Genomic DNA, 27,230 nt, shown 5'->3' on the forward strand with positions numbered 1-27,230 from the left:
GTTCCCACATTCTGTCCTTTGTTTTCCTAGAAAATTTCCTATTTTGAAATCTGCTTCTAATGGTAGGAAATGTGATATAATTTGAAGAACCATATAAACCTACTGACTATTCCTAAGAATCTCACTTTGGCTTAATATATATGCTATCTATATCCTTTCATAACAGAAAGGAGTATTATAAATTTAGAGCTGATTTTTTCCTCTTAAAATTGTTACTCTCAATAGTATTATGAATTTTCCAGTAGTCATCTTTTTAACTTTTATTTTAGGCTCAGAAGAGTCTAAATGTCTAAATTGTGCATTTGTTACAAAGGTTTTGTTACAAAGGTATATTACATGATGCTGAGGTTTGAGGCACAGATGAACCTGTCACCCAGGCAGTAAGCTTAATACCCAATAGGTAGTTTTTCAGCCCTTGCCCACCCTGCCTCCCTCCCTCCCCTCCTCCTGCAGTCCCTAGTGCCTTCTGTTTCCATTTTTATGCCCATGGTATCCAATGGTTTAGCTCTGTTTTTGGTTTTCTGTTTCTACCAGTCATCTATCTGACAAAGGCATTAAGTCATATAAATTGTATATACTATTTTGTTTTGACAATGACCTTGAAATCAAGTGCTTACTTGAAAACATTTAATAATACTATGAAACTTAGCCACCTATACATGTACCCATACTTACCACAGGGCTATAGAAAGGAAGAAGGTTTTGAAATGCAGAGGAACACTTCTGTTTGCTCAGCTGGCCCTCCTTTACTCCCTGAGCCACAGTCTCCTAAAACAGCACAAGATTCAATGTCAAAAAACGACAATTTCTCAAGCTTTAGTGAATAAAAACAAATCAGTATATACAATTCCCTACTGACCCCATAGGCATTTCAAATGTCCCAACTGAACCCACTGACATCAAGGAGACTTATGCAACCCAAACATCTTCTCCAATGTAGTCTTTACTCTAGTGAAGGGCACCACTACCCACCCTGCTACACAGACCAAAAACCTGGAACATAGTCAAGACTTTTCCTTCTCCCCTGCTGCTGACCCCTCCCCGCGAGTGTTCAACTCTGTTCTACCAGATCCCTCTTACTGCATCCCTCCTCTCCGTTCAAACTTCAGTCGGTTAGGCTGTCATCATTTTTCAGATTATTCTTGAAGATTATCAACCACGCGAGCCTGTTGGTTGGTCTCCTGCTCTCCAGCCTCAACTCTCTCTACTCCTTCCTCACTATTGCTTTTGGAGTAATCTTTCTAAACTGCTCACATCACTTGGTGCTTAAAAGAAAAAAATCTTTAGTACCTCCTCTGTTTCTTCAAGATTAAATCCAAATCCCCTAAATATGGCATATAAGAATTTGCATAACATAGCCCTAGTGTATTCTTAGTCCACCTTCCTTTGATGTTGCTACCACTTAAAAGTTAAGAAATATCAATGTCCCTTGCTCCAAAAAACAAAAGCAACAGCAAAAAAATAGAAAAAAAAATACAAGCAATGAATATGGAAAAGATGCATTTTTACCCAATACATTTATACAAATAATCAAACTGGATAAATTATAAAAAAGTAGGAAACACAATCAATATATGACATCCAAATATTTCAATCTCATTAATTTAAAATGCAAATCAAAATAAGCCACAATTTATCACCTGTTGAACTTCACTTGACATAAAAATTATAATACCCAATAATAAGGGTCAAATAAAAGCAACATTTTCACATGTAAATAGCATTTTGACAAAATATGGGCATTATGCCCTAGCCATCTTCACATCTGTAATGTTGAATCCAGTATTCTGTAAAACCTGCTAAGGTAACAACTCCAAATCTGGAAAATACAAATATGGAAAAGAGAAGCAAGACAACTAATAATAATAATTTTTAAAAAAAATTGGGCCAGGGAAGGTGGCTCACGCCAGTAATCCCAGCACTCTGCGAGGCTGAAGCAGGTGGATCACGAGGTCAAGAAATACAGACCATCCTGGCCAACATGGTGAAACCCCCATCTCTACTAAAAATACAAAATTTAGCTGCGTGTGGTGGCACACACCTGTAGTCCCAGATACTCAGGAGGCTGAGGCAGGAGAATCATTTGAACCCAGGAGGCGGAGGTGGCTGTGAGCCGAGATCACGCCATTGTGCTCTAGTCTAGTGAGAGTTAGACTCCGCCTCAAAAAAAAAAAATCACGAGATTAAGAGAAACTTTTTGTTTTGTTTTGTTTTTTGAGACAGAGTCTCACTCTGTCACTCAGGTTGGAGTGTAATGGCACAATCTTGGCTCACTGCAGCCTTGATCTCCTGGGCTCAAGCAATCTTTCCATCTCTGCCTCCCAAGTAGCTGGGATTGTAGGCATGTGCCACCATGCCTGGCTAATTTTTGTATTTTTTGTAGAGATGAGGTTTTGCTCTGTTGCCCAAACTGGTCTCAAACTCCTGGGCTCAAGTGATCCGCCTGTCTCAGCCACCCAAGAACTGCGATTATGGGCACCGGGCCAAGAGAAAGTTCTTGTTAAGGAATACTCTTTTAAAAATTCGGTGGGTATGAGTAAATATATTCTTCATAGTTATATTTATAACATTTTATATTCATAATACATAATACAATATATTCATAACATATTCATAATCTATTTCTTTCCAAATATATGGATAGAAAGAATATGGTCAAAGGAAGAATGTTAATCACTGAACATATTCAGGGAGAATATTCCTTAGGAGAAGTTTGCAGTAAATTTTGAAAACTGATTATTTGGTAAATTAGGTTTAAATTGGCTCTCAGTAAAAAGTCTTTCAACTAGAATCAAGAAAAATACTTATAATACAGTGTTAGGGAAATGAGCAGTCTGCATATGCTGGGTCAAAGTATATGAAAATGCATTTATAAATATATATGCATGTAAACATATGTTTGTCATACATAAATATACCAAACTACATCAACTAGTGGTTTTTAAGATTATAAACTCATGGTGATATTAAGATTTTACTTTCTTTATCTTCCCAAATTCGATATTACTTTTATATTAACAAAATAATAGCAGTAATAATAAAGTTTGGAGCATTAAGTTGTACACATGACATCATCATCAGTACTTATGACATCATCATAGTACTTCTTTCCTACCTTTGTTAATGCCTGAAAAATATTAGAAAGAAATTCACATAAAATATCCTTTAAGATTTTCAAGTGGAAATCATCTTGGGTTAAATCAGTCTTTTTAGTTTCGTCTGTGTTAGACTCTGCCAATTTCTCTGGTTTCTTCTGACACTGTTCCACATTTTGTAAGACCCGAATGAGGCTGTCAATTAGAGGAAGATCTACTGTATAAACAAATCAAGAAGCATTGAATTGGCCAGTAAGTTTGGTTTTTCATTCATATGTATTGAATTAGTGCTAGACATCATTATTTTAGGTATTATAGATACAGTGGTAATATGACCAAGATGTCAGCCTATAAGTGGCTTATATTTTTATACTTTCAAATAAGTAAATAAAATAGACCATTTCAGATTTTGGTAAGTTCTATGAAAGAAATAAAAGAGGAATACAATATAATGGCCTAGCAGAGAAAGCTCTCTGAAAAGGTGACACTGAGTTGAAAACTAAAGCAATGAAACATCAGCAATTAAAAGAGCCCCGGAAGTCAGGCCTGGTAGCTCATGACAGTAATCCCAGCACTTTGGGAGGCCAAAATGGGCAGGTAGCTTGAGCCCAAGAGTTTGAGATCAGCCTGAGCAATTTGGAGAAACCCTATTTTACCAAATACAAAAAATTAGCTCACAAGACTTTTCTACCACCTCCACTGTTCCATCTTAGTCCAAGTTATAACATTTCTTGCTATGAGTCAATTATCCAAACTCTAAAAGCCTCCTAACTCGTCTCCCTTTTGTATCCATGACCCCCTACATCTCTCATCAAAACAGCAGCCTATTAAAGTCAGCTCATGTGTAAGCAACATCTGCTTAAAACCCACCATGGTTCCCTACCTCATTCAGAGGAAAAGGCAAAATCGGAACCTCCATACTCTACCTCTCTAGCGCCATGTGCTACTTTGCTAAATCCACCTCAGCTATATGGGATCTCACTATTCCTCCTCAAAGACACCAGGCATACTTCTGGTTTAGGGCTTTTATACCTTCTATTCCGTCTGTCTGGAAAGTTCTTCTCCCCAAGTATGCATATGACTCCCTCCATTCTCTCCCTAAGATCTGTACTCAATGCCACCTTCTCAATGATGTCACATATCAATAAATGAAGATCTTAAAAATACTCAACATTTTTTAAATTAAAAACTCAATAAAATAGAAACAGATTAATACTTCCTTAAATGGTAAGACATATATCTTTTTGTTGAGGGGACGAAGTCTTGCTCTGTTGCCCAGGCTGGAGTACAGTGGTGAGATCTTGGCTCACTGCAGCCTCTGCCTCCCAGATTCAAGTGATTCTCCTGCCTCAGCCTCCCGAATAGCTAAGGTTACAGGCGTGTGCCACCACGCCTGGCTGATTTTTGTATTTTTGAGCAGAGACAGGGTTTCACTACATTGGCCAGGCTGATCTTGAACTCCTCACCTCAGGTAATTTACCCACCTCGGCCTCCCAAAGTACTGGGATTATAGGTGTGAGCCACTGCATCTGGCTGTAAAACATTTATCTTATACCCAATAATGCTTAACAGTAGAACTCTAGGATTATTCCTAATAAAATCAGGAACAAGGGAAGGATGTTTTCCATCATCACTATTATTTAACACCAGAGATACTAGGCAACCCAGAAAGAAAAAGAAACCACAGTTAAAGAATTGATAAGATATATCTAATTTAAGCCAAAGCACTATCAGATAAAGCCCAAAGATTATTATTGGAATGACTATTAAAAATAGTGAGAATTTGGTAAGGTTACAGGAGGCAAAGTTAATATACAGAAATCAATAGCCTTCATATATTCCAACAATAATCAGTGGAAGAAAACATGTCATAGACAATAGTAAACCCAAAGGATAAAATATCTAGGAAAGAAATTAATAAGAAATATACAAGATCTATATGAAGAAACCATTACTGAGGGACAAAATAAGACCTGAACAAATGAAAAGACATAACATATTCTTATAAAATTAACACAATATCAACAAAAATATCAGTTTTTGTTTTTGGAACTTAAAGTTAGTGGTAAGAATAGTTAAAAACATTCTGAAAACTTAGAATGAAGAGGGATTCACTCTATTAGGTATTAAAACATAAAACCTTAATATTTAAAAACAGTAAGGCTACTACTATGTAAATAGAGCAATGGAAATAAATAGAATATATAGGGGAATTTAAAAAATAATTATGATGAAATTTCAAATCAGTGTAGGTAAGCTGTATTATTCACTAAATGATGGTGAGATAATGGGGTAGACCTCTGGAAAAAAAACGGATACCACTAGTACCAAAGTTATTGAAGGGGGGAAAAAATTAAAGCCACACTTCACATGTGACACCAGAATAAATTCTAAACGAATCATGAATTTAATTGTAGTCCTAAAAATCACTCTGTGAAAGAATATGTATTTACATAGGAAAATATTCATTTTTATTTTCTAAATGAAATGTTGGCTAAAAAGCAGAATTTAAAAAATACATAGGCATGCATTGGATGGTAGATTTACAAGCATCATGTTTCCTTGATGTTTTTTATAAACTGTATACATTTTTAGGCAGGGTGCAGTGGCTCATGCCTATAATACCAGCACTTTGGAAGGCAAAGCAGGAGGATCATTTGAGCCCAGGAGTTTAGAGCGAGCCTGGGCAAGATGGCAAGACCCCGTCTCTATAAAAGAATTTTAAAATTAGCCAGGTGAAGTGTCATGTGCCTTTAGTTCCAGCTACTCAAGAGGCTGAGGTAAGGGAATTGCCTTAGCCCAGGAATTCAAGCTTGCAGTGAGCTATGATCCTGCCACTGCACTACAGTGTCGGCAACAAAGTAAGACTCTGTTTTAAAAATAAGTAAATAGCCAGGCGAGGTGGCTCATGCCTGTAATCCCAGCACTTTGGAAGGCCGAGGTGGGTGGATCACTTGAGGTCAGGAGTTAGAGCCCAGCCTGGCCAACATGGTGAAACCTGACTCTACTGAAAACATACAAAAATTAGCCAGGCATGATGGTGTGTGCACCTGTAATCCCAACTACTCAGGAGGCTGAAGCACGAGAATCACTTGAACCCAGGAAGCAGAGGTTACAGTGAGCCGAGATCACATCACTGCACCCCAGCCTAGGCAACAGAGCAAGACCTATCTCCAAAAAATAAAAATAAATAAATAATAAAATAAGTAAATAAATATAATAAAATAAATTTTTTAAGTTTAGCATGTAACATTTCTATAATTAGGGGAATGAAAGGATTTTTAAAAGGGAGAAACAAAAAGAAAAAAAGGGAGAAATAAATGAAATGAAAAACAAAATGAGCCTAAAAAATTGTACTTGCCTTTTTCTATCTTTAGATATTCTTGCTCAGTCTGTGAGGCATAGATGGCAGACAACACTGAAAAAACAGAGGCTAGCACTGTTTTCTGTTCTTGAAGAATGATGGGTGGATCATCAGACTGGCAGAACTCATGGCAGACCAGGTCGAAAAGTAAATTCCAAATATCTTTTCCAGTATCAGGACAATGTACTTAATAAAGATAATAAAGAAAGTAGTAATTTAAAATCAGCAAAGAATTAAATGAGTAACTGTAGCGCATCCGGATAAACCGTCTTACCAATTGCTTGAATTCCATCATCCACTGTAGTAAGCAATTGTAAAATATGCATGTAAACATCAAGCCATTCTGGATTTTCAGAACTAAAAAGAAAAGTAAAAGCCACAACTTTACTGTCCAGGGGATTCCAATCATTCATCCATTCAATGAATACTTATTACTCTGTGCCAGCCACTGCTGTAAGTGCTGAGGATAAAACAAGGAAAGGAATGAAGTCTCTATGCTCATTAGAGCTTTTATATTCTAATAGAGGAAACAGCAAAAAAAAAAAAAAATCACAAATATTATATAATATAATCAACACACACAGGCAAGAAGTAAAAAAATCATTTGCCTCTATCTCATAAAAGTAACAATGCAGAAACCTGCTAGTTGATACTTTATCATTTTGGTTTGCTTGAATATCAGAACGAAAATGACTGAGATTTTTAGAGTGTGAGAGTAAGGTCCACTGCACCATGCATCAACAATGATGTTCTGAAAACATCTCAGGATTATCCTAGCTCTCTAGCTGAGAACACTAAAACCACATAAGTCTAATTCTTATGATCAACAGTTTGCATTCTTAAAAATCTAAACAGTTTAGAAACTCAAAATTGTAGTTCTTCAACCAAACAAGTGAAAAGACAGTCAACAATTAAAACAATGGTTTGGCAAATGTTTATTTAAGTACTTACTACTTTCAGCGACTATGTTAGGAACTAAGAAAACAGATGTATAAGATGTTATCCCTATCTTCATAAAGTTTATACTCAAAAGGAAAGAAGATTCCTAGTGGGGTAATTATAATAAAGTGGTATGCATGCAGCACTATAGGACTAGGAACTTCGCAGAGCAAGGAGACTTCGTTTGCAAGGTCAGGGAAGGTATCTTATGAAAAATGATGTTTACACAGAAACATAAAGGCACAAAGAAGTGTTTGAGGTGGAGGAAACATACTGTGCCAGGGTCTGGCGACAAGAGAGCCTGGTTCAACTGAAGAAGTAAAGCAAGCTTCACGTGACTGAAATGCAGAGTACAAGGAATAAGGATAGAGAGGCATTCTACTGGGCCTATAAGCTGTACTTTATTATTTTGAGAATTTTTCATTTATTTCATTCTTTTTTCGCCTATTTATTTAAACTTTGGATTCAGAAGATACACGTTGGGGGTTGTTACATGCATAATGCCGAGGTTTGGGAATACAAATGGTCCCCTTCACCCAGGTGATGTACATAGTATTCCTGCTGTGCTTTTTTGGTTTTTTCTGGACCTTATCCTAAGGAAGGCAACTGAAAAGACTGAAGCATGAGAGTGAGATGAGTGTGTACTTTACACAAACAGCTTTTAAGTCTAGGCTTGGGAAGAAGCAAGCATAGAGGCAGGGAATTCAAGTAAAAAAATGTGGCAGTTCTCCAGGTGAGAGACAATAATGGCTTGATTGGCATGGATGGAATCCCAGGAAAAATCAGGAATAAGGGTTGGAAGCTGACTACAATGGGAAAATACTGGGGCATTCAGTAATGGCTTCTCCATTTCTTCTATGTTATCCAAATAGGATAACGATTGCACCATTTACTGATACTGAGGATACTGATGAAGCAGATTTAGGGAAAGATGATGAATTTAATCCTCACTTGGATAAAGGACACAAAATTAATAGGTTTTGATGTGGCTTACTCAGCACTAATAATGCACTAAGCAAATCACTAAGCAGATCAATTTCAAAATTAATTTTCTAGTGATTAGCAATAGTTTTAATGACCTGTAAGACCTAGTAATCACTCTTGGCAAGACATTAGAGTCCCAAATTCACTTATTGAAGACTGGCATATAAACACAAGAAGAAAAATAAATAAATAAATGACGTGCAACGTTAGAAGCTGTTAAATGTTCAATGTAAAATAACCACACGAAAATGTTTTCTCTTTGATTTAAATTACATAAAATTTCTGATGATGTTAAGACAGAAACCACATTTAATGTTGAATAACAGCCTATAGCTAAATGATAATATAACAGGAACTTTGTAACCATACCATTCTTGCAAAAAGCAAACATGCTGCATTACAAATATTAGTAGTGAATCAATGTAACAAAGAGTGACTGTATACTTCCTTCTGCTGCAAGGAATCTAACAAGACTTATATCTGAGAATACTTCTAGCAATTGCATTTTCCCAGAACACTTGCACGAAAGAGCTCACCTACCGTACTTGTTTGGCAGCCTCAAGTATACAGGGCACAAGCCTAAAAACTGGCTGCTCTTCAGACTCTTCCTGGGGTTGGTCTAGAGGCTGAGAAGCCCCATTTCTGACCCATTCCAACATCAGTTTCTCATCCAAATCAAAGAGCTTGTCCACAACCTCCCCCACCTTCACCAGCAAGTCAACTGCAGAGAATAAAACAGATATTGAAATGAGAAACAAACTGTTAAAAGCAATAGGGTTAAGCAAAATTCTAAAGCTATTCTAAGAAAGCCAAATCTAGCTCAAACAGTACCTATTCCAAGGGTGATTTACTTATCTCCTATATTTAAATTTGCTTATATTTCCTTATTTTTAAATGAGGAATTTATCAGTGTCCCAGGAGTTTAAGAAATTTTATATCTTCTTCAATCAAAAAACTGTCTCCAAAAAACAAACACACAAAAAGCTGGGCATGGTGGCTTACACCTATAATCCTAACACTTTGGGAGGCTGAGGCTGGGTAACTGCTTGAACCCATGAGTTCGAGACTAGCCTGGGCAACAAAGCAATACCCTGTCTCTACACAAAATTCTAAAATGAACTAAGTGTGGTGGTGCATGACTATAGCCCCAGCTACTGAGGAGGCTGACAGAAAGATACCTTGAGCTCAGGAGTTAGAGGCTGCAGTGGGCTATGATCACACTACTGCACTCCAACTTGGGTGACAGGGCAAGATTCTGTTTCAAACAAACAAACAACTTTATTACCTTGCACTCGAGCCTTTTTTTAAAAAAAAAAAAAAAAGTGCAAGGTAAGTGACTTCTAGAAATAGTTACACGGTTTCCTAAAAATTAAGTAAAATTTAAAACAATTTTTTTTCTAGAGTACATGATGACTCACCATTTGTTGAACTTGACATAATGAAGCAAATGCTATCATAAATAGCTGGATGTTCCCGGATCCTTTCAACCCAGACACTGGCCACTTCTGCCTGGGAAAGGCAAGTAAGCAACAACCTATATGGTAAACGTGGGTTGAATTTCTACTTTTCAAAAACAGTAAAGGAAATTAGAAAATAAAAAATTAACTTTCTTAGCTACTCTTATGAGTAACATTATAGAATTCATAAAAGGAAAAGCATACCTGCTTGTTTCCAGAAGAGTAGGTGGGTCTGAATCATACAAACAGTGCAACAACACCTGCCTACAAAAACACAGAAGTTAACTGATATGCCTCACTTCTCGTATTTAGAGTATCAGAGTTTTCATTTCATTTTTTGAACATCTTTATTGTGAAATACAGCATGTATACTGAAAAGCCCAAAATATACAAATCTATAGTTAAAGAATAATTCTAAAGCAAACACTCCTGTTTCCAAGAAACAGAACAGAGCTGCATCTCTGTAGTCACCATGTGTCCATTCCAAATCACAATTCTCTTTCCCAGCTAGAAATGATGACCATGGCCGGGCACGGTGGCTCAAGCCTGTAATCCCAGCACTGTGGGAGGCCGAGGCGGGTGGATCACGAGGTCAAGAGATCGAGACCATCCTGGTCAACATGGTGAAACCCCGTCTCTACTAAAACTACAAAAAATTAGCTGGGCATGGTGGCGCGTGCCTGTAATCCCAGCGACTCAGGAGGCTGGGGCAGGAGAATTGCCTGAACCCAGGAGGCGGAGGTTGCGGTGAGCCGAGATCGCGCCATTGCACTCCAGCCTGGGTAACAAGAGCGAAACTCCGTCTCAAAAAGAAAAAAAAAAGAAATGATGACCATTCTGACTTTTCCAGCAATCATTTCCTTACTTTGCTCTATAGTTTTATTATTTTATATATTTTGGTGTTGCTTTATACCACAGGTAAAAGGATTAAGATGCCATGCTGAATAGACATAATCTGGGAGGTTATTTGGATTCATGAAGATGCTCAAGGAAGGGAGACAGCATATTAAAGAAATATTATACTTATTCTTTTGAGTCTTCATTTATTTGCTGAAAACTATGTATGTAAGATCCACCCATGTTGTTCCTGTAGCTGTTGTTCTTTGATACACTGCTGCAGAGCATTCCATTGTGTGAAGATAACACAGTTTATTTTTCCAGGCTATTGTTGATGGACATTTGTGTTGATTCCAATTTTGGGCTATTTCAAGCAATTCTCTATAATATTTGTATGAGTTATTCTGATGCACACGTGCACAGTTTCTCTTACCATATATGCCCACTATGAGCTGGTCACAGCACATGCATATGTTCCAGTGTGACCAGATAATGCCCAACTATTCTAAAGTGGTTCAACAAATTTATATCCCATCAGCATTTAATTGAATTTATAACATTTGTTAACATTTCTCACTTGCAGATTTTAATAGAGAACACTAGAGACTGAACATAATCCTAAGTCATTTGTTCCATGAATGACTGTAAATTACTGAGGAATAAATACCCCGAACTAGGATCTTAAAGTGCCTCCACAACTAGGAGTTATCTCTTTTTGAGAAACCCAGGTAGTTGAATCCTGTAATAAAACCCTTATGGCGCCAGCTCTGACAAAAACTGCCTAGAACAGTTTTCTTAACCTATTTTGGGCACAAATTTCTTTGAGATTTTGATTAATAGCCATGAACCCTTTGCCTAGAAAACTAATGTACCCACAAAATTTAGCACATTATTTCAGGGTATTCCCAGAACACAGTAACCACTTGGGTTTCCTCCATTAAAAAACCTTCTGCTCAGGACTTTACACATGAAGAAGAGAACTAGCCTCAAAGCAGAAATATGACTCTTTTAATCACAGGAGCACCCCTTTATCTTCTAGTTTGTTGGCAAGTCTTACCCTCTAAGTCAGAGTTCTCAGGATGACATTATTCAACAAATCTAGTTTCTGTAGACTCCAGCTGAGTCATTGGGTTCCTTGCACCTAAACTGTTTTAGATTCCAGTTGGCTGCCCCATCTCCAAGTTTTGTCCCACTGGTTCTTCCCCTATCTGGCTTACTGGCAACAGCTGACAATTCAGGTTCCCTTGCTACTGAAGAAAACAGGCTTAAATCCTGAATCATTTCAGTACCTCCTGAAGAAGCCCCTAGCTATCATCAACACACAAGAAGTTCCTAGAGAGTGTGCATCAGGACAGAGGAAGGACTGTTTTCGGATTTGCTGCTTTTCCTATGTATAGAATTTCCTTAAGGATATAAATGAATATATTAAAAATGTCATTATATAGTAAGACTTACCCAAGATTTTCATCACTGCTGATGGACACGCATATCTCTTGGAAACAGGCCATATTACCTAAAATTCCCACACAGATTTCCTGCCAAATCAAATTTTACAAGTCACAATGGCTCTGAGGTGAAAGACACATAAACAGAATTATCAACCTGAAAAAAAAAAAAAACTTTCACTGAGCCAAGTTTTGGGGCAAGGTGGAGGGGAAGCAGGATAAAGAAATACATATACTACCTATACCCTAATCTGGACAAACTTACCGTATCTAAGAAGGGATGAAAGACATAGAAAAAGAAAGGGCAAAGGCAGGAGCTATGGAAGAAGAATTCTTAACAATAAAATGAGTTTAAAATGATTGATAGGATTGAGATATGCAAACAAAAAGATGTTCAAATAAGGGGAAAGTATCAACAAAGGCAGGAAGGGAATCATGTACATGGCTAATACAGTAGACAATAAAGAAAGTACTCTGGTTGTGGCACGAAGTGGGTGAACAGCATGAGGTAAATACTGCAGGTATAAAGGACTGAGATTAAGGGCTGGGAATGCCATGCTGAAGAGCTAGACTTATTCTGGGAAGTTATTTGGAATCATGAAGATGTTCAAGGAGAAGAGATAACATACTGAAACAGTATCTTAGATTATTCTGGCAGCAAAATGCATAATATATTAATATAGTCCCTCTTTAGCCACGGTTTCAGTTACCCATGGTCAACCTTGGTACAAAAGTACTAAATGGAAAATTCCAGAAACACATAATTTATATGTTTTAAATTGCATGCCTTTTCTGAGTAGCAGGAAGAAATCTTGCACCGTCTCACCCGGAATGTAAATCATTCCTTTGTTCAACATATCCACACTGTATATGCTGCCTGTCCGTTAGTTACTTAGTAGCCATCCTGGCTATCAGACCAACTGTCATGGGATCACAGGGCTTGTGTTCAAGTCACCCTTATATTACTTAATAATGCACAAGAGTAGTGATGTTGGCAATTTGGATACGCCAAGGAGCAGTCGTTAAGTGCTTTCTTTACATGAAAAGGTAAAAGTTCTTGACTTCATAAGAAAACAAAACAAAAAAATATATGCTGAGGTTGCTTAGGATCTATAGTAAGAACAAATCTATCCATGAAATTGTAAAGAAGGAAAAAGAAATGTGTGCATATTCTAAATAGGGTTTAATACTATCCCTGGTTTTAGGCACTGGGGGTCTTGGAATGTATCCCCCAAGGATAAGGGGAGACTAGTGCCTAGGGAAAAGAAGTTTAAAAGAACTTAAGAATCTATCTCAGTAACAGTTAATTAATAAGTAATAACAGTTTATTACCACTCATTATGGCCAGGTACTACTCTAGGCATTTTCCGTGTATCATTTCGTATAATAATTTAGGAGATACGTACTAATAGTGTCCCCATTTTTTTTCAGATGAAGAAACTAAGGCACAGAGAAGTTAAGCAACTTGCCTAAGATCTTAAGATCTCCAACTAGAACATGGCAGAGCTCCAGGGCTTGAGCATTTAACACTATTCCTAACTGAACCTCAGTAATCAAGATGCAAGAGGAGGAGGGCTCTCAGGCATGGAAAAGAATGAAGCTGACGAAGACTCTCAAGGTGAAAGCAAAATAATCCAATGTGACGATAAGGAAGAAAGCAGTTGAACTTGACTCCTAGGTTTCAAGTTGCCTCATTTCCCCAGTCAGTGATATTGGTCCCACTGACAGGAAAATTGAAAAAGAAAGTGCATGAAAAGCTATAATGAGTTCAGATAGTACAGTGTTTCCAAGCTTGCTGAAACCTAAGAATCACTCAGGGAGCTCATTAAAAATACAGATTTCCAAGTCTCATCTCAGATCTACTGAATCATAATTTCTAGGGTAGAGCCTGGAAAACTATTGTTCACCTGGCATATACCAGGTGATTTTTATGATCAGTTAAGTGTGATCATAAATCACTGAGAACATATAGAATCCGGGGTTTGAGAGTAGAGCTGACCCTTGAACAACACAGGTTTGAATGTGTGGGTCCACTTATAGGTGGATTTTTTCCAACCAAACTTGGATTGAAAATACAGCGTCCTCAAGATGCAAAACCTGCATAATAATGCAGAGCTGGCTTTTCATACACACAAGTTCCACAGAGCTGGCTGCAGAATTATGTGTGGATTTTAGTATGGGGGAATGTCTTACAACCATCCCGCATATTTACCAAGGGACAACTGTACAGCATGCAAGCAAAGAATGCCTGAAGGAAGTTGGAGATGTGACATCAGTTACCAGAAGGGAAGTCAAGGTTTTGCTCCCACAGGCAGAGTTGCAACTTAAAGGTGTAAAGAACACATAAGTTCACTAGGAAAATGAATATAATGGGAACAAAGAATCAGGTTCTACACCTTAGAAAGCGTCCATATTCAGGACAGGATAATAAAGGAAAAAAGAAAAAAAGCCAATGAAAGGTGAGAGACAAGAGACTGAAGAGGTCAGAGACCAGACAGTGAGGTGGCACAGGAGCTACAGAAATGGAGTTTCAATATAATGTGAGTGGTCAAATGTTGGGAAATGATTAAGAGTGAGTAGGGGCAGAAAAAAAAACACATACATTTCCCTTATAAACTAAAGAGGGACTAACTGAACTTCCAATCAAAGATAAAGTTTTTCAGTCTTGGCTGTTCACTGCAATCACCTTGAGAACTTTAAAAGCTGCCTGGAGTCTCACACTTGGAGATTCTGCTTTAATTCATCTGGGGTACGGCCTGACTCAAGATTTTTAAAAGTTCCCTAGGGCAAAGCTTCTCAGAGTGTGGCAATGCTCCAGAGCACCAGCATCACCAGGGAACATATTAGGAATCCTGGACCTACTGGACTAGAAACTCTGGAGGTGGAATTGACAATTAGCGATGAGGGGACATAATGAAGTTTGATAGCCCACGTGCCAGGTGATTCTAACATGCAGCCAAGGCTGAGAATCACTGCGGCAGCAGACTATGGTCAACAGATACACATAAAATAGTATGACTAATTCCTAAAAGGTGCCATTCCTGACATAAGCTTATTCCTTCATATACTGATAGTGAGTAAATATATTTAAGACAGAAAAACTCAGCACAGAAATAGCATAATTGTCAAATCTTACATTAATACAAGGACTCAAGGAAAAAGTGGTTAATCAGGCCCTAATTCAGACAGAACATTCTACTTAAATAAGAATTTTAATTCAATCTTCAATTGGCAAAAATATACTATGGAATTCTCCATTTTATAATCTCAAAGAAAGAGAGGAAATACAGTACAGTGGTTATATTGGAGTTAGGCCTAGGCTGAAATCCAAGCTCCATGTTTTCCTAGTTGTGTGACTGTGAACACATATCTTCACCCGAGATCTAGTTCTTTAAAAGTTTACCTCACAGTAGTAAGACCAGGTATTCAGTAAACAGCAGGTTTTCATAATAATAATTATTGAACAGATATTTACTAATCATCCATTATATGCATAGCACATGGCAACTCAATTGGCAATAAAGCACAGTACACTGTACAGTACATAAACACCTCTCCTTTAGTCTTTATCTACTGTTCTTGGCAGTTTACTAACAGCAATGACCATTGAAAGCTTACTTACTGGGGAAGGTGTGGGAGGAACAGTACCACCTTGAATAACAGATGCAAATACTGAGAGGGGACAGAAGGCACACAAAAGGAGGCACGGAGACAGCATGAGACAGGGAGTAGAACGATCTGGCTAAATCAGAAGGGCTATCTGGCTATCCAGATTTTATGCTGGAAAGATGAGTTAGGCTGAGAGTAGAAGTCTTGAGCAGCAGGCTGAGTTTAAAATGGTTTTCAAGCAATGGTGGATTTTGTGAGCAAAAAAGAGCAATCAACTGAGAAATGGGAGGCCCGGGCCCTGTTCTCCATTCTGATACATACTAGCAGCATTAACAGTGGTTATGCCTAACTCATCTCCAAAGCTATTAAAGTGTTAATCTTCCTGATCTAGCCTGAATCTAAACTTCCATGATTCTAATAATTTTAAATTATTGTTATTAATAATTTAATATTTTAAATTATTACAGACATGTGGCTCACATGCCTATAATCCCAGCACTTTGGGAGGCCCAGGTGGGAGGATCACTTGAGGCCAGGAGTTCAAGACCAGCCTGGGCAACATACGGAGACCCTTGTCTCTACAAAATAAAAATAGTAATTAGCTGGGTGTGGTGGCTTATACCTATAGTCCCAGCAACTTGGGAGGCTGAGATCGGAGAGTTCCTTGAGCCCAGGAGGTCAAGACTGCAGTGAGCTGTGATCATGCCACTGCACTCCAAGCCTTGAAAACACTGTGAGACCCTGTCTCAAAAATTAAAAGAAAAAATTTTAATAGCAAATTACCTAGGACCTGGCAATGTCCGACAAACATCTGAAGGTTGATTTGTTGATTTATGGTAAGAAAATCAAAGTGAGAAAAATAAATGACTATCCAGCACTATCTGTTCTTAATGCTTCAAAGAAGGCTTTAGAAATGTACATACTTACTCTTAATCGAGGACACTTGGACTTGGCCAGTACTCCCATGAATATATCAGGAGCGTTAAATTCTTGGAGAAATAAAGCCACATCCTGAAAAGAAAAATGATTATTAACTTGGATGTTGAATATTCCTCCCTAAACCCCATAGCTTAGGCAACCATAAAATTCTATATTAAAATTAGAATTTTAGATGCAAGAAAAGCCAAACCACAGGGTTAGGAATTGTGTCAAGAGACAAAAGTGATGTTACAGTCTTTATGGTAACTGGTCCCAGACAATGGAACAATTCCATAAACAAATCTAAACTACCTACGATACTCCAGAGGATTATCCTACTCTTTTCTGCCCTGAATCTATTTACCTTAATAATTTTCCTACCCACTAGGAATTCTCATTAAACACATTCAAACACATTTGCTGATTACATATCAGCTATTATGCTAGAAGTGAGGGATAAAGAAAAGAGTAAAACTCCTGGGTGCAGTGGCTCACATCTGTAATACTAACACTCTGGGAGGCTGGTTGGGAGACTGGTTAGAAGGCCGAGGTGGGCGGATCACTTTAGTCCAGGAGTTTAGACCAGCTTGGGCAAACATGGTAAAACTCCATCTCCACAAAAATACAAAAATTAGCGGGTGTGGCGGCACATGCCTGCAGTCCCAGGTACTTGGGAGGCTGAGGTAGGAGGATCGCTTTGGGCCTGGGGAGGTCAAGGCTGCAGTGAGCCATGACCATGCCACTGTACTCCAGCTTGGGCGACACTGCGAGAAAAAAAGGAAGAGAAAAAAAAAAAAGAGTATAACTTGGCTGGGCGAGATGGCTCACAACTGTAATCCCAACACTTTGGGAGGCCAAGGCAGGTGGATCGCTTGAGCCCAGGAGTTTGAGACCAGCCTGGGAAAACATGGTGAAACACCATCTCTACAAAAAATACAAAAATTACCTGGGCATGGTGTTGTACGTCTACAGTCCCAGCTACTCAGAAGGCTGAGGCAGAAGGATTGCTTGAGCACGTGAGGCAGAGTTTGCAGTGAGCTGAGATCTCGCCACTGTACTCCAGCCTGGACAACAGAGTGAGATTTTGTCTCAAATAAAAACAAAATTCCTTCTTGTCCTCCAAGAGCTTAAAACACGGTAGGGGAAAGAAGCTAAGAACTGCTATTGGGTCCTGTCCAAAACCAACACTTGTGTTTTCAAAATTATCAATAGAATATAAATTCTGGTCACAATGTAACTGCAATAGCCTCATAACTTCTTCCTAGAGAGTCTGCCAGTGTCTAAAGGGGCAGAACATACACAGCCATAGAGAAGTACAACATTTGAGTGAACACGTGATTCCAAATGGGCCAAATCTCACCTAGAAATGTAAGACAAAAGGTAAATCAGTTTTCTTGGGGACTTGCACTGTAAAATATATAAATAAAATTAAGTTTCTGGTTATCCACTGCCTCAGATTTTCACTAAATTTGAGGTATATATTTGAGAAGCCTTAACTTAAAATATAAGCTGGATGGCTTATGTGAAAACTCACACAGAAGGACCCCAGAGCATCTCAAAGAGAGAGGCAATTATCCTCCACAGCAAATGTAACCAGTAACCTGCCAGACAACTGATTGGGAGGGACACACTCTACTTACTAAAAAACCATAGTCAGAGAAAATACTATTTTCAAGGATAACACACTAAACTGAAAGTCATTAACAGCAGATTTTCTTCACTGTAAGTGATCAAGCTGTCTGTCCTGTGAGCAATTCTGTCACATGCAGAAATGTTTAAATTTAATGATAATTCCTTAAGTAGCACAAGGATGGCCTAACAATATCAACACCAACAGTAATAACGGCAATTAACATTCATTGACAAGTATTAAATGCCAGGCACAGTGAAGTGGACTGCATGCTATCTCATTTAATTCTCAAAACAACTCTATCAACTAGTTATTATTAGCCCCATTACACTCATAAGCAAACTGAAGTTTTAAAAGGTTAAGCGAGATTATACAGTCTCAATAGAGCAAAGCTAGGATTTGAACCCACATGAGTCTGATTTGAGCCTATGGTCTCTTTTTTTTTTTTTTAAAGAAATGGGGGTCTTGTTATGCTGTCCAGACTGGAGCAGTGGCTATTCACAGATTCACAGGCATTATCATAGCTCACTGCAGCCTCCAACTACTGGGCTCAAGTGATCCTCCTGCCTCAGCCTCCCAAACAGCTGGGAATACAGGCAAGTACCCAGCAAGACTATGTTCTGAACCATCACAACATGCTACCTCTCAGATATTCATCTATTCATTCATTACTCACCAAATATTTTCTGAAAAACCTAATAGGCACTGTTTTAGGCTCTAGGGACACATCAGTGAACAAGCTAAATAAGGGATCAGTCCCATGGAATTTTCATTCTAGAGAAATGAACAAACAATAAATATATAAACAACTAAACTATACAATTTCTAAATGCTACAAAGAAAATAAGATGGTATGTGCTAGAAACCAAGATAAACGGGGCTACTTTAGACACGACATTAGAGAAGGTATTTCAGAAGAGGTGACATTATGCTTTGATGAGAAGGAATTTAAATCCATCAGAGGACACATGTAACTGAGTGAAGTGATTCTGTGGGAACACAAAATAAGAAAGGGTAATTCTGCCTGGAGTGTCTGGAGTGGCATCACAGAGGAGGTGACACTGAAGCCAGGCCATAAACAATGAGAAGGATTTTGCCAGCTGGAAGCCATTCCACACAAGTGGCATGAACAGCACTCATGGACACGTGAAAGTATAGTTAGTATCTGGCAGTCTCTAATCCTCACGCACTGAATTCACGGTTACAGAGCGATAGGAGACAAGGCTGAGATATAAACTCACTAGACTTTGTGCCAGGGACCTCAATGGTCAGTGGAGAGCTCAGTTCTGAGTGGTGCCTCAAGGGCACCTCTTATAAGGGAGCAGAAGAAGGCCAAAAAGAACATGACTTTGCCCTCCACCAACAATCTCCTTCAAACAGCAGCGCTGTTTTCTCAATTTTAAAACTGTGATTTTCATTCTAAGAGTTCATTTAAAACACAGGTTTTATTTATTTAAAAAAAAAATTTGTTTAACCATAATTTATCAATAATTGTAGAACAAATAGAAGGTAGATCTGAACAATACTCAACCAACCTGATCTAACTGACATTGATAATAAGATACTCCACCCAGCAACAACAGAACACACATGCTTTCTAAGTGAACATGAAACATTTACCAAGATAGACCATACTCTGGGCTATAAAACAAGTCTCAACACATTTAAAAGGATTCAGTGTTCAGTGACCACAGCAACAGAAAGATAACTGAAAAATTCCCAAATATTTGAAACTTAAATTATCTACGAACCAAAGAAAAAGTAAAGGATATTAGAAAGTATTCTGAACTTTCACGGACATGGTAGTTTACACCTGTAATCCCTGTACTTTGGGAGGCCAAGGAGGGTGGATCACTTGAGAGCTGGAGTTCAAGACCAGCCTGGCGAACACGGTGAAACCCCATCTCTACAAAAAATGCAGAGTGAGACTCTGTCTCAAAAAAAAAAAAAAAAAAAAAAGTAAACACAACATATCAGAATTTGTAGAATAATGGTAAAGCACAAATATTTAGGGAACATTTTTATAGTACTAGATGTCTATCTTTAAAAAGAATGATTTCAAAGTATAAAGTACGTGGACAACTGATTTTTGACAAAGACACAAAAGCAATTCGTGGAGAAAGGACAGTCTTTGCAACAAATGAGTTAGAACAATTAAATATCCACAGGCAAAAAAATAAAACTTCAATCCATCCTTGCACCATATACTATACAAAAATTAACTCAAAATGGATCACAGACTTACATGCAAAACCTAAAATTATAAAGCTTTTAGGAGAAAATATAAGAAAACAACACAGTTAAAAAGCAGGCAGATGATTCAAACAGGTACTTCACCAAAAAAGATTACACAGAGTAAAAATAAACACATGAAAAGATACTCATCATTAGGAATTCAGGAAGTCCAAATTATAATCACAATGAGATATCACTACATACTTATTAGAATGGCTAAAGTTAAGAAGACTGACCATACTAAGTGTTGGTGAGGATGAAGAGAAGTTCGACCTGGAACCGTATCTCATACACTGCTTGTGGTTATGTAAAATGGTAAAAACTGCCTAGGAAAACAATTTGAAAGTTTCTTAAAAAGGTAAACATACATCTACCATATGATCCAGCCATACCACTTAATATAGTTTGGCTCTGTGTCCCCACCCAAATCTCACCTTGAATTGCAATCCCCATAATCCACATGTATCAAGGGCAAGACCAGGTGGAGGTAAGTGAATCATGGGGCGGTTTCCCCCATGCTGTTCTCACGAAAATGGGTGAGTCTCATGAGATCTGATGGTTTTATAAGCATCTGGCACTTCCCCTGCTCACATTTGTCCTTCCTGCCACCGTGTCTGCCTGCCTCCTCTTTGCCTTCTGCTATAAGTTTCCTGAGGCCTCCCATCCATGCTGAAATGAGAGTCAATTAAACCTCTTTCCTTTGTAAATTACCCCATCTCAGGTATTTCCTTACAGCAGCATGAGAATGGACTAATACACCACTCTAGGTATTTGCCCCCAAAAAAAGTATATGTCCATACACACTTGTACACAAAAGTTCACAACAGCTTCATCTGTAATAAACCTTAAACAACTCCAGTATTCATCAACGGGTAAAAAGATAAACTGTGGTATATGCATATAATGGAATACCATTCAGCAATAAAAAAGAATAAACCATTGATATACACAACATGGATGAATCTCAAAATAATTATGCTGCATAAAAGAGCCAGACCAAAAAAAGAATATGAGCACATTTATACAAAACTCTAGAATACACACTCATCTGTAGTGACGGAAAGCAGTCCAGTGGTTGCCTGGAGAGGATGGAGGAAGGGAGGCAAAAGAGGAAGAGACTACCAAGGACCATAAGGAAACTTTTAGGGGTGATGGGTATGCTCTCAATTCTGATTACAGTGACAGTTTTATCTGCGTACACATCCGTCAAAATTTATTGGCCTGGCGTGGTGACTCCTGCTTATAATCCTAACACTTTGGGAGGCTGAGGCGGGTGGATACTTGAGGTCAGCAGTTCAAGACCAGCCTGGCCAACATGGTGAAACCCTGTCTCTAACAAAAATATAAAAATTCGCCGAGATTGGTGATGCACACCTGTACTCCCAGCTACTCCGGAGGCTAAGGCAGGAGAATCGCTTGAGCCCTGAAGGTGGAGGTTGCAGTGAGCCAAGGCTACACCATTGCACTCCAGCCTGGGCAAGAGGGACTCCACCTCAAAAAAAAAAAATTATCAACGGTATATTTTAAATATGTGAAGTTTTCTGAATGTCAATTATACTTCAAAATAATATGTACTTTTTTGTGTGTTAATTATACCTCAATAAAGTTGTTTTAAAAAAAAATGACTAAAACAATGAATAGCCATTGACAATTTTTAAGAAAATGAGTACAATTAAGTCTATATTTCTGGAAAAAAGATAACACGGGTGGCAATGTAGAGGATGGAAGGAAGGTGAAAGAGACTAAAACAAGGATTTTAATCAGGGAGCTATTCCAAAAGTCCAGGTAATAAAACAAGAGAGATTATATAGGTCATTTCATCTCTTTTGGCCTCTATTTTCTTAGCTGTAAAATAAGGATACTACTTATATCACAGGGTTATTGTGAAGATCAAATAGAATACTATACATGCAAATGCTTTTGAGCTATTGAATGAAATATGGATATTAAAATACAATTATTAATATTGCAATTATAGACATATAATTATTTATTGTCCCTTTCTTCTAATATCACAGTATATTAGCGGTCTTCTAACTCCTAACCTGCTCTCAAATATATGGCCAGAGTTCTCTTTAGGTAGATAAATATCAGAACTTTCCTGGCCTATATGTGTGTAGGAATATATTCATTAGAGCTATGTATTTAGTCCAAATCTAATGAGAGCTCAGATCCTCCAGCCTCAAAGACAGAAGTTTAGCAATGATAGCTCCTGGGACCTCATTCCCTATATCATATACAAGTGTGATTACAGACAGGCAATAAGGCTTTTCCCCAGAGACTGAAGGACTGAACCATTTTAAAACATCCACTCACCACCTCCTCACTCAACAGTCTTTTCAGAGTTTTGTTTCCAGCCTCATACCTCATCCATTGACATATCCCATACTCTGCAAATTTCATTCTCCATTTCTTCATCAAGCTCCATCTGCTGCTCCTCATCATCTGAGCTAGATTTGGTGTTTTCAGGGCTAACAATCTTCAGAAACACAAAGAAAGAAAGCATGAATAAAAGTTGTCTACAGTACTAACCAGGTACCCAAGTACAGCAGGTGATTGAATAACATTTCCTTATAATGTTGATGAGAAAAAAATTTGATTCCTGGCCAGGGCCACCGTCTGTGTGGAGTTTACATGTTCTCCCCATGTGTGCATGAGTCTGCTCCAGATACTTTAGTGTCCTCACACATCCCCAAAATTTGCACATTAGCATAACTGGTGTGTCTGAATGGTCCCAATCGGAGTGAGTGTGTGTGTGTGTGTATGAGTGTGCCGGTGAGGGGATGGCATCCTGTCCAGGGCTGGTTCCTGCCTTGCACCTTGAGCTGCTGGTACAGGCTCCAGCCACCCTCAACCCTGAACCACAGCAAGTGGGTTGGAAAATGGATGAATACAAATTATTATAAAACAAAAATCTGTAAAAAAGACAATAATCGTAGAGATGCAAGACAATAAATTATATGGTAGGAAAATGCTCAGTAAGCCTGCCTTATTTGTTATTGTTTTTGGACTGTGCAGTAGTAAGAGGTGGTCATTTTTGCTTTGCAAACATTTATTCCTTCATTTAACACACCATCATTACTACCACCATCACTCACTAATTCACCAAAACTGGGTAAATAATTATCTTGTTTTTATTAACCTTTCTTCAATGTATTCATAGTTCACATTTATCTCAATGTTTAATATTAGAAGTGTTTTGGGTCCTCATTTAGAAGTTTGGCGATGTTCTTGTGTCCAGAAATGTGCCACAGGAACTTAACTCATTTATATCAATTAGCCTATGATAAAATTGGTTTCATTATCAGTCATTCTGCTTAAAGTCACAATTTCCAAGAACTTACTAATGTTAAGTGAAAACTTACTTTAATATTAACCCATAATCATTTAGAAGTCACAAAGAGGCTATCAGCAAAGTATCTTGTCTTGCAAAAATCTTCTTTTAAAAACTTAGTGTCTTGGGTAGATCTATTCTTTCAACATTCACAAATACTGTTGCTAGGCACTGGGATGGATATATAAAGATGAGTAAGATATAATACCTTACTTTTAAGCTACTTTTTTTTTTTTTTTTTTTTTTTTTTTTTTAGGATTTAGTGGGGAAAGGCATGTAAAGGGATAGTCATATTAGAAAAGGCTAAGTGATTCAACTGAATTGTGGACAAAGAGTTGTGGTAGCAAAAATGATGGACCAATGACCTATTCCTGGGAGAAGATGTGAAACACTTCTCTTAGGAGGTGATACTTAAGATAAATCTTGGAGGAAGAATAGTAGTTTGTCTTGTGAAGGAGAGAAGTGAGTATTCAGAGGAAAATCCAAGTTGAGTTAAGAAAGGGCCTAGCATGTTTGGGGGAAGAACAGTTCAGTGTTGATGGAACAAAGTGTATCATGGAAAGATGAGGCCGGAAAATGTACAAGAGCCCTAAATACCAAGCTTCAAGAAATATGTATTTTTCTCCTAGGCAACAGGAACTAAGAGCAGTATCACGAATAGACCTGTCTTTAAAGATTATTCTGGCAGCTGTGTAGAAAATGAACTGGAGAGGCCAGAAATGGGAAGCAAAGAAACCAATTAGGGAAATATGGGGAGAAGAAAACGCATATTTACTGACAGCCTCCTGTAAGTCAAACACCATGTTAAGCACTCTATGGCCATTATAAGCTCACTTAACCTACACAATAACCCTATATATAATAATATAAATATTATAAGCCATTTTATAGAAATTAAGAGAGAAATAGAGGTTCTGAGCCATTAGGTAACCTGCAACTAGTAGGTAATTAAATTGTGTTTTTTGATTTTTTGGTGTGTTTTTTTGAGACAGGGTCTCACTCTGTCCCCCAGGCTGGAGTGCAGTAGCTGGATCATAGCTCACTGCAGCCTCCAACTCCAGGCTCAAGCGATCCTCCAGCCTCAGCCTCCTGAGTAGCTGGAACTACAGGCATGCACCATCATGACCGGCTATTTTTTTTTTTTTTTAAGTTTGCAGAAATCAGGTCTCTCTATGTTGCCCAGGCTGGTCTCCAACTCCTGGCTGAAGGGATCCTTCCGCCTCGGCCACCCAAAGTGTTGGGATTACAGGCGTGAGCCACCGCACCTGGCCAGAAGCCGCGTTTTTTATATAAAAGTTGTATAACCCTAAAGTCCCCATTTACTCTAATACAACGATAGTCCATGACATACATAAATTAAGGACTTGGGGTTCAGAAATGACAGTGGGGCTGGGGAGCAAAACCCGAGCAATGTAGTTACACGATCATGTATTTCTGGAGAACTTGCAAACGCAAAATATAACCCCAAGAATTCCAGCATCCCTGCCATTATACTTTCCTTTGTGTCGAGAGACCTGGAGACGCCCCAGATAGTTTTGGGGTCCGCAGCAGCGGGAGAAACGCAGGGAGCGAGGTCCCGCAGCGCGCGCCTGGGGAGGGGTCTTCGTGGGGATGGCGGCTCCCGGGGCAGTAGGAGCCGCCAGAGATGGAGCCCGGGTGCCTGAGGGATGTGAGGAGATCCCACGCGTGGCGCGAGTTTCCACACCTGGATGAGTCCGCTGAGGACGCCAAAGAGCCAGTGTTTGCTGTAGACCGTGCTCCCTATGCAGTCTCCCCCAGCGACCTCCTCCTCCTCCTTGTTGCGACCGGGCGGCGGCGGCGAAGGGTTGCGATCCATGACTTGGCCGCGTCCCGCGCAATAGGGCAGCGTCGGAAGCTGCAGAGGAGACGATAGGCGTCCTCGTGCCAGAGCGCCCGGTGCAGCCGGCGCGACTCCCCCTACAGCGCCGCCTGCTGTTGGGAGCCTGGCCAGCCTGAGAGCCAGCCAAGATAGCATTACTTCCCCCCACCCCATCCTATTCAGTTCCCAGGCAAGAACTTACTCATTATTTGCCACCTTCACTGAATCACGTATTCCATTTCTCCAGGAACCCTTAGCCTGATTGAAGAAGGAAGGGTAGGGGACAGGGAGGAAGCCTCAGGAACAGATGTGAATCTCAAAGCTAGCCGACCTATTCCATTCGCCTTCTGTTCCTAGAATCCTCTGATCTCTGGCCACTGTTGCCGTTCCTAAAATATCCGTGGGCGAAGCCGGATGACTTGTGAGGGATTTCAGGGATCCAAACTGATTCGAAAAGCTAAAGAGGCACCATTTGTTCCCATTGGAATGGCTGCTATTGCAGCCGTTTATACAAACTGAAGAGCAGGGGAAATACTAACAATATCCCATCAGCTGATCGCATGCATGTGGCAGTCCAGCTTTGTTATAGGAGCAATGACTGTTGGTATGGGCTATTCCATGTATCTGGATTTCTATGCAAAACCTAAACCTTAGAAGAAGAGATGTTGTTTTTGTCTTGTTGGAGTCACTTGCTTTAGTTATCCATCTCATTATTGAAGTTACATGTTTATATTGAAAATAAATTATTTGAGTAGGTTCAGATGATAACACGGTGTTCTGAATATTCGTTTCCTTTCGTGTAGGCTTCATTTGCCTGGTGACCAAATTATTAGTGACTAATTCACTAACTAGATCATTCAGGGGAGTCAAATTAACGCACAAGAAACACATCGCCTAAATGCACTTGATGGTGTTAAGATGTTCAACTTCTTAAACTATTAAGATGAAATTAATACTAAGGAAGGTAGCATGCCAGTCCTGAAGTACTCCCAGTTTGCTGCAGGATCTTGCATGCTTTGAATACTGAGTCCAATTTACCTCACTTAATTTAACCTTTTTCTGTCTGTCTTGTGGACTGGCTGGCTCTTTTAGAACTCTTTCAAAAAAGTACTTGAAATGTAACTTGTAAAGCCTCCCACAACTGACAGTATTGTGTGCATGTGTTTAAACCAAATCTAAAAAGCTTACTACAGAGCTGTATAGTATAAGCATTGATTAAAGAACCACAATTGTAAAAATGAGAAAACCTTAATTACGGATTTCAGTTTAGCACGTTCATAATTGCAGAATTATATTTTTGTTGCTGTTTTCTTAGAATAATTTTTCAGTGTCATCTTGAAATAGAAATATGTATTTTAGGCACCCACGCACAAGTAAATAAAAAACTCTTTAAATGAGTGCATTATTTTCTTTGCGAGAATCGTAAACATATTATGATGGAATTGATTTACAACACCCACTTTGATTTAATGAAATGAAATTTATAGATGATATAACCCACTTCCATATGAAATTTCAAAAATATCAATATAATGTCCAAACA

The 27,230-nt window shown here is 38.6% G+C and overlaps 1 protein-coding gene across 3 annotated transcripts in view; it reads right to left on the minus strand.

Annotated features, from left to right (window-relative positions):
* The window catches only part of SAAL1 (serum amyloid A like 1), a 46,359-nt gene extending 20,611 nt beyond the window's left edge, over positions 1-25,748 (minus strand). For 2 of the 3 annotated variants that reach the window (XM_032240905.1, XM_032240903.1), the window contains exons 1-11: positions 25,553-25,747; positions 22,879-22,992; positions 16,658-16,741; positions 12,132-12,211; positions 10,044-10,103; positions 9,801-9,916; positions 8,923-9,103; positions 6,734-6,816; positions 6,457-6,645; positions 3,116-3,312; positions 676-768 (exon numbers count right to left, since the gene is read on the minus strand). In XM_032240905.1, the coding sequence (XP_032096796.1) occupies positions 676-768; positions 3,116-3,312; positions 6,457-6,645; positions 6,734-6,816; positions 8,923-9,103; positions 9,801-9,916; positions 10,044-10,103; positions 12,132-12,211; positions 16,658-16,741; positions 22,879-22,992; positions 25,553-25,684 (1,329 nt within the window). In that variant the 5' untranslated portion in view covers positions 25,685-25,747. Of the gene's footprint in view, positions 1-675; positions 769-3,115; positions 3,313-6,456; positions 6,646-6,733; positions 6,817-8,922; positions 9,104-9,800; positions 9,917-10,043; positions 10,104-12,131; positions 12,212-16,657; positions 16,742-22,878; positions 22,993-25,552 lie in introns of all 3 variants that reach the window. The other variant, XM_032240904.1, reaches the window with a different exon arrangement.
* Between the last annotated feature and the right edge of the window lie 1,482 nt (positions 25,749-27,230).

This window comes from Sapajus apella, unplaced genomic scaffold (genome assembly GCF_009761245.1).
Source record: "Sapajus apella isolate SASKATOON/1434 unplaced genomic scaffold, GSC_monkey_1.0 scaffold47, whole genome shotgun sequence".
Lineage (NCBI taxonomy): Eukaryota > Metazoa > Chordata > Mammalia > Primates > Cebidae > Sapajus > Sapajus apella.